This window comes from Siphateles boraxobius, unplaced genomic scaffold (genome assembly GCF_051911475.1).
Source record: "Siphateles boraxobius isolate OS27281-9 unplaced genomic scaffold, OSU_SipBor_1 16, whole genome shotgun sequence".
NCBI lineage: Eukaryota > Metazoa > Chordata > Actinopteri > Cypriniformes > Leuciscidae > Siphateles > Siphateles boraxobius.
The window spans coordinates 10,990,409-10,998,941 of NW_027508766.1; the positions used below are offsets into that span (position 1 = coordinate 10,990,409).

The 8,533-nt window shown below is 37.4% G+C and overlaps 1 protein-coding gene across 1 annotated transcript in view; it reads left to right on the forward strand.

Moving 5' to 3' along the window:
* The window catches only part of sv2ca (synaptic vesicle glycoprotein 2Ca), a 72,089-nt gene extending 64,083 nt beyond the window's left edge, over nucleotides 1-8,006 (forward strand). Inside the window, exons 5-13 of the mRNA XM_077231017.1 lie at nucleotides 632-765; nucleotides 4,943-5,032; nucleotides 5,961-6,071; nucleotides 6,154-6,242; nucleotides 6,331-6,495; nucleotides 6,613-6,746; nucleotides 6,861-7,064; nucleotides 7,159-7,318; nucleotides 7,463-8,006. Of these exons, the coding sequence (XP_077087132.1) occupies nucleotides 632-765; nucleotides 4,943-5,032; nucleotides 5,961-6,071; nucleotides 6,154-6,242; nucleotides 6,331-6,495; nucleotides 6,613-6,746; nucleotides 6,861-7,064; nucleotides 7,159-7,318; nucleotides 7,463-7,646 (1,271 nt within the window). The 3' untranslated portion in view covers nucleotides 7,647-8,006. The remainder of the gene's footprint in view (nucleotides 1-631; nucleotides 766-4,942; nucleotides 5,033-5,960; nucleotides 6,072-6,153; nucleotides 6,243-6,330; nucleotides 6,496-6,612; nucleotides 6,747-6,860; nucleotides 7,065-7,158; nucleotides 7,319-7,462) is intronic.
* The last annotated feature ends 527 nt before the right edge of the window (nucleotides 8,007-8,533 follow it).

An 8,533-nucleotide genomic window follows, 5' to 3' on the forward strand; every position in this document is an offset into this window, starting at 1 on the left:
TCCATATTTAAATTTTGATTTTAGTTTTAGTAATTTTTTGTGCTTTTGTAATTTTTGTTAATTTTTAAAAATGATTTTTTTTTTTCATTTAGTATTTTAAATAATATAATATTTGTAATATTTTTTTATTTTAGATTTACATTAATAATTTCAGTTATTTGCGAATGCAACATTCTCATTCAATTTTTTTAAGTTTAAGGTTTTTGTCTAATATTTATATTTTATTTTTATTTCAGCTTTATTCAAATAAACATTTTTTTTATAGTTTTAGTTAACAATAACACTGTTTAAGATTCAGGTTTTTTCTTTTCTTTATGTTATTCTTTTGTTACTAACTAAAATCAGGACTGCATTATAAAAGGAAACCCAATATGTTACACATATTAATTCTGATGGTTTTCAGTTCCTAAGACAAACACACAAGATTCACTATTTATGTAATCAATCAGCGTTGGACAAATGAAATGGATGTATTCACACAGACCATAATCACTGTGACATGCCCGCAGTTATTGACAAATGTTGCCAGTTCAAATCCTACAGTTTTACGCCTTGAAGTGCTACCAGCCTTGCCCTTTTCTGTGCTGGATCAATAACATGAAAAATTGTTTGATGTATTTTTTTTTTTTAGGCTGGAGTTTCAGTATGGGCTCAGCTTATCAGTTCCACAGCTGGAGGGTGTTTGTGGTGGTGTGTGCTCTTCCCTGCCTGTGTGCCGTGGTTGCTTTAATGTTCATGCCGGAGAGCCCGAGGTTCTACTTGGAGGTAAGTAGAAGATTTTCGTTATAGTTGTGGTGTGGACTTCGCTATTCTCCGTGATCTGTACAGACCAGACCTCCACGGTTCGGCACACATGTGATTCGCTGATCATAGAGTGAAAGTTTATCATTTGAACGTTTTGTCTTGCCAATTTTCTCATTGAAACGATTTTAAACGTGGAAGAAGAGGCGAAAATCTGGACTTGCGCACACACCCAAAGCGTGCGCACGCAGAGAATAGAGAGAGGCGCGTTTCAGACAGCGTTCGAACACCGAATTGATTCCTCTTACGCGTTTACTTGGGATTGAACGGACACACACCAAATTATTTCAAAATACCCATCTCGGCAAGTATTCTCTTGGATACGTCATAAGTGAACGGTTGAGAAAGAAACCGGATGTATGTCAGTATATTGGGTCCGTGGATTTGGTCATGAAGTGAAAGCAGCCTAATATTCCTGCTGTTGTCTGTGCCATTAATTTTAATAAAATATAAAACATCATCATCATCTACCATGTTCGAGAGAAAAGAAGATAGTCAGGAGGGAAGTGATGACGACAGGTTGAAAAGTAAATTGTGAGTACCAAGCAGCATCTCCAGGTGCTCCCTTGAGAACCAGACCCAAAAAGTTATGTGCACCCCTGTGCATTACATTGTTTCCCACAGGATTTTGTGAATATGTGGATGGACCTCGGTATGCCCCCTGTAAGAAAATTTTGTACATTTTTAAAGTTAAATTCATCAATCTTTTCCACTTTGGCATTCTAAAATTAAGAGCTGCAACCTGTATTCAGTATGCAAATCGAAGAAAGAAAAAAGTCTGTGCATTGACTTGTACCTGAACTTTAAAGAAGACTCAAACCTCTTTTTAGTTAGATATTATATTAGATATTGTCTGCGTCCAAAAACTGATAAAGGCTGCCTTCGGAGGACGCATTCCAAGTTTGGAAGGCATCAAGGGACGTCCAAATGCAATGTTAGTTTTACTTCCTGTCTCCTGACATACCTTCATCTGATCGTTTTTTAAAGGCAGCATAGAAGTATCCTTCACTGCCTTTGATATCCCAAAATCCTGTGCTTTCCATTCTGTGACAGTTGTGCTAGAAAAATAAAGATGGCATCTGAAAGTTGCGGCTGGTCATCAGTTTCTGTGTAAAAGTACATTTTTGATCAACGTTTTCCACTTATGATATCATTTCTAGTGGGAAATTACAATTGTAGTCATTAAACATTATCTTAGTTTTCACCAAAGCTTGCTCTATTTTGCTGTAGATCATTAAACCGTTACAGATTACAGTTAAACCGAAATCAGTTTCATGAGGTACCTTCGTGCGCAAACACTGCCTGCAAAGTCATTGCCTGATAGGGCAATGAGGCCACAAGTCTGCTGCCTAAGTTTTCAGAAGCAGCCATTGTCTCAGTCTACACTTGTTCCCAACCACATTCCAAAATGTCCAGTGCCTCACTGCACATTTTGCATTCAGGTCATCAGCTCATTATTAGAGACTCCAAGACCTTAAATGGGTATTCCTATGAGAGTAATAGCCATATATTATAAAAAAAATCCACTGAAAAATAAATGAAACTTTCATAATTAGTTAATAATCCAAATTTCTATACTTGAAAGAGTTAAACACGTCAGCGTTTATTTTGACGAAAAACAAGTTTACAAACGCGTCTCATCAAAAATCTAGTGAAGTGCTGCAATCGTCATGCAAATGTGAAAATAATGAGTGACTGGTGCTTACTCCGTTCCCAAATGCATGCTAAACTCAGTACATCTACAGATATAAGTACGCACTTCTCTTCGCAGCACAAACAGAGTCTTTTAAAAATTACACAAAGCCTTATCGCACTTTCAATTTTAATTTGTTTGACAGCAATGACACAAAACACGACATTGAAGACCTTTTATATTACTGTATTATGAGAAGTTTAAAAATATTTTCAGGCCGCCACAGTCTAGTTAATAAATGGGAAGCGCTGAAATCTGTTTGTGGCGGTCAATGTTGACATTGTGGAGGGCCGCCACAGATAAATCAATGTATGGGAATTACAATATTGTGTTACTCCATAAAAAAGTAATTGTGCTAATTGTAAACTAATTGTGCTACTTAGTTACTTTTTATGGAAAGTAATGCATTATGTTACTTTTGAGTTACTTTTTCTTATCTGGGCTGGGCGGTTTGTTTGTATTTTTAAACAAAAAGTTATTTTTTGGCACATGTAAAGGCCCTTTCACACCAAAAGTCAAAAGATGAATAAGCCTCAGGCTGAAGAAAATGCAAATTCCCCCCTGTAAAGTAGAGGGCACAGCTCAGACAAACCTTTCAGCTGTGTTGCCATTCTAAATTGCAGAAGAATAGGTAAGTTACAGGAGAAGACAGTTCAAAAATCTTATTTTGACAAAAATAAATAAATAAATTGGAAAAAATTGAAACACAAAATGTGATGTTTATCTAGTAATTTTGCTTATTAGTATGGTTGAATTGGATCATCATAGGTCAGCAACAAAGACATAGCTTAAAGCTGCAGTAGGGAATTTTGAGAAAATGTTGACTGAGCCTGAAAATTTGAACAAGCACAACTTACAGGTCCAACCCCCTTGCTCTCTGCTGTGCTACAGCCCTCCCTCCACAGCTCCTCCCCCACAGCGGAGCCTGCCGTGAACGCGCAGGCTAGTAAGCAGGACCACCGCTGACGGCGGATTATAAACCGTGATGGAACATTCACTAATAGGGACGAAACATCAACAATATGCTTTACATTGACTATGGCCTGCTCATACTTTGACTACAAACTTGGTCCTCAAATCATTATGTATTTTGCAATACATGTAACTTTATAAGGTTGCACTCTTTCTATAAGTTATAAATAGCTACTAAGATAACGTTAAAGGATTAGTTCACTTTAAAAAAAAAAATTGCTGATAATTTACTCACCCCCATGTCATCCAAGATGTCCATGTCTTTCTTTCTTCAGTCGAAAAGAAATTAAGGTTTTTGATGAAAACATTCCAGGCTTTTTCTCCATATAATGGACTTCAATAGGACACAAACGTTTCAAGGACCATATGACAGTTTCAGCGCAGCTTCAAAGGGCTTTAAACGATACCAGACGATGAATAAGGGTCTTATCTAGCGAAATGATCGGTCATTTCAAAAATAAATAAAAAACTTTAAGTTTTATAAGCACAAATGCTCGCCTTGCTCTGTTCTGTGATGCACGTTCGAGATCCTGTTCGAACTCGTTCATCCAAATGAACGAATCTTTTTTCGAGTCATTTCGTTCGTTGAATGAACGAAATGACTCCGAAAAAGATTTGGATGAACGAGTTCGAACAGGAGAGTCACGAACTACGGTACGCGTTCGCGCTGTGCAAGAGAGGGGTGATCAGCGCGTACACGAGCGTGATTGACACTGCTAAGACATTCCTCCTGGCTCTGATTGGTTGTTTCTGACCGGGAGAGGTGTATTTCTGCAAATGGCAGTAGGACCACAGGGAGGAGCCAGAGGAGCTTGATTTTTTTCACAGATTATCTGTCTCATATTCTACTTTCAGGACATAATGACAGTTTTAACAAATATTTGTTTACAAAAGCTACCTACTGGAGCTTTAATAAAGTGAGATTAAATACATAAAGTGTTTTCTTTAACATTAATTACTTTTTTATTTTATTTACTTTTTTATTACGTATTTACAAGAATACGTTTTTATTCTTTTTGAGAATACTGAATGTTTTTATGCAAGTGAGATGAGTAAATGCCTGCTCACATTTAGTCTTGAACTACAATATCCATCAAATTTACACATTGCACCTTACTCACAATTTCTCTCAACATGGGGACAGGAGAGGTTTCAGTCAATAAATGGGATAACTATAAATCTTGCTTTACTTATTTAACTCAGATATTTTGTTGTAAATTGAACTACTGTTTTATTGCTAACTGCATGTTTACAAGACCATCAATTCAGTTTATATGGCTTGAATGCCTTGAAAATCTGAGGAAACAGGATTTAAGGGAACACGGCTCTCTTTGAAGCTAATGACGCGTGCTTGTCGTGACACCCTACGCCCCTCTCCCGGGCCTGCCGTGGCAATAGAGGTGGGCGGCTGTCATCTAGCGCTCCGGTTTCCACTTAATCCAGTTAATCTCTTAGGGATTTTTCTTATCCCTTCAGGTGGGGAAGCACGACGAGGCCTGGATGATCCTCAAGCAGATTCATGACACTAACATGCGAGCGCGTGGACAGCCCGAGAAAGTCTTTACCGTGAGTCGATTCCCTCACTGCACTAACTTTAAGCTGCTTAGAGCACCAACAATGCTTTACAGTTGCATAAATTCATGAATGATTGTCTCATCCTGCCCTGTATGTGGGCTTCATGAATGTTTTTGGTGTCATTTACTGAGCTTCAGAAATAGAGACGGATTGTAGACTGCATCAAGGCTTTGTGAGCAGCCCAATGATGAAGATCAAGCTGTCACATAAATTGACACTTTTATACCTTCTTAAACATATTCTTTCTTTTTTCTATTAAAGTGGTCTTAAAACGTACTTGGATACTTAAAGGAACAGTTCACTTAAAAATGAAAATTCTGTCATTATTTACTCACCCTCAAGTTGTTTCAAAACTGTATGTATTTCTTTCTTCTATTGAACACAAAATAAGATATTTTAAAGAATGTCGGTAACCGCCTTTTTCGCCTTTCTTCGCCTTTGTCGACAATGGCTTTTGGCTTGCTTAGTTGGGGACATTTCATTTTATATTTAACAATATTATTACAAAATGATTTTCCTATTATCTCTGTAAAGCTGCTTTGAAACAAATTGTATTGTAAAGAGCGCTATATAAATAAAGGTGACCTGACTTGACCAAACAGTTGATGGACCCCATTGACTTCCATAGTATTTATTTCTATAGAAGTCAGTGGGGTCCATCAACTGTCTGGTCACAGACATTCTTTAAAATATCTTCCTTTGTGTTCAGCAGAAGAAAGAAATTCATACAGGTTTGAAACAACTTGAGGGCGAGTAAATGATGACTGAATTTTCCTTTTTAAGTGAACTATTCCTTTTAAGTCCAATTAAAAAAATATTTAGTTGCATTACATAACAAATATACATTTTTGGCAGAGATTCTGTATAATATATTCTGTATAATATAGACCGTATGCCTTAGTCTTGTTTCTTTTTGTAGGTGAACAGAATTAAGATCCCAAAGCATATTGATGAGTTTGTCGAGATGCAGAATGAATCCGGCAACTCTTTCTCAAAAGCGATCTTCAGAATAAAGACTGAGCTTCATGGGGTGAGATTCACGATAAATTACAGGATACTTGTGATATTTTTTATGATGCAAATGAAAATAACTCCTTTTTCTGTCTTTTCAGATTTGGTTGAACTTCTTGAAGTGTTTTAATTTTCCACTGAAAGACATTACAGTGAAACTTGCTACTGTGTGGCTTACATTGTCATTTGGGTAAGACCTTCCTTTTTGTGTCACCCATCCATCCATCCATCCATCCATCCATCCATCCAGTCTTTAAAGAACTCCAATACTTCCGCAGGTATTATGGTTTATCTGTGTGGTTCCCTGACGTCATCAAGCACCTTCAGGCTGATGAATACGCCTCCAAAGTACAAAGGCATTACAGCGAACGCATTGAAGACTTCACCTTCAATTTCACCCTTGAGAACCAGATACACACTAACAGCTTATTTATAAATGACAGGTGACTTATTTAAATGCTTATGTCACAGTAATCTTCCTATAAATATACTAAATCTTACTTTACGTATGCCTGGATATTATTACACACTGTGATTAATTTCCTATATTTGTTACTCAGGTTCTTAAGTATGAAATTCAAGTCCGTCACTTTCATCAATTCCACATTTCAAAGCTGCTTTTTTAAGCATGTGACATCGGTGGGATCTTTCTTTCGAAACTGCACACTTATTGATGCTGTCTTCTACGATACTGGTAATATAAGACCACTTTTCTGCATTTTACCACTTTGCTACATGTCTGTGCATACCTAACCATCACTTTCTACTGTGGTTTAAATCTCATGAAATTAATTCATTAATTTGACAGATATTGACGATTCGAAACTGCTAAATACAGACGTCATAAACAGCACATTTTACCACAACAAAACAGGCTGTCAAATGACTTTTGAGGATGATTATAGTGCATACTGGGTCTACTTTGTCAATTTCTTGGGAACACTGGCTGTTCTGCCTGGCAACATTGTGTCTGCACTTCTCATGGACAAAATTGGCCGCTTGTCTATGTTAGGTGAGACAGAAAAGTGTTTGCAAAATATATGAGATTTATACTTTTTATCATTATGTGAAAGAATAGTCTTTAAGTATTTAGTTTGTTTTGTCAGGGTTTTCCATGATCCTTTCTGGTATCAGCTGCTTCTTCCTGTGGTTTGGCACCAGTGAGTCAATGATGATTGGGATGTTGTGCCTATACAATGGGCTGAGTATCTCTGCCTGGAACTCCCTGGACGTTGTGACAGTAGAGCTGTTCCCTACGGACAGAAGGTGGGCTTGTTCTCATACATAATAAAATATGCTAACAGACACACAACAAAGCTCCCAAATCTCAAAGCCCATTACATATCAATGTAACACCAACTTTTACCTTCTTTCTCATCCATCCTCCCTCCCTCCACCTCTCTATTTCAGAGGTACTGGATTTGGCTTCTGTAATGCCTTGTGCAAGCTAGCCGCGGCGATGGGAAATCTGATTTTTGGATCTTTAGTTGGCATCACCAAAGCTGTCCCTATTCTTCTGGCCTCCTCAGTGCTTGTTGGCGGAGGTCTGGTGGGATTGCGACTACCTGACACCAGGTCTAATGTCCTCATGTAACCCTTGTATCTGAGGTCTGGAGAAACTCAAAAGGCTTGACTTAACCCTCATTAATCATCACGGTACATTGCTTACTTACATAAATGCATACAGTATACTGTTTCAGTGGTGTTTCTATATAGTCTGGTGAATGTTGGTTGCTCAAAACAAGATCCTTTTCAATTAGTCATCAAACAGTGCAAATATTTTGACAATCTTTACACTTTCCTCTTGCAATAATACAACGTGTGCACCTACATACTGTACAGTTGATTGACCGAAAACCCTTGTGTTTCCTTGTGGCTTTTCAAGGGTTTGTAACGGCCTAGGGATGGACGTGAGCATAAATATTAATGTCCCCTTATTAAGACTTGAGCAAAACAAGCTATTAATGAGCCATCCAAACCTGCTGCAAATATGCAGAGAGGATAATCAGATATGCCGAGAGCTCGGCGGCACAGCTGCATCACAGCTGGCTGACTGAACCCAGAGAGTTACTAAAGAGATGAGAGACTGAGACTGGTCTACTAGTAAACAACTCTCTATTCAGTGCCTAGTTTCAGAATTTGACTATACATACTTAAAACATTATTGGAGTAGGGTTTGTTATTAGGACAATTTCATTGAGTATTATTTTTGGGGGGTGTTATTTTTAACTATTATCATCAGTATTTTTATAATCACGCCTTTTGCATATTTACTCCAACCTCTGATAAAAAGGCCGCACATGTGCACTGTACTCTCATGCTTTAAGTACATGTATAATATTCCCTTTAGCCAGATTTAGGAAAATCCAAAATCCTATTGTGCCCTGCAGATACTTATGTATTATATTGGAGTATATGTTTCTCATAAGCTTTATATTGTAAGCAACAAAGTCAATTTGATTTCATATACAACAGACATGT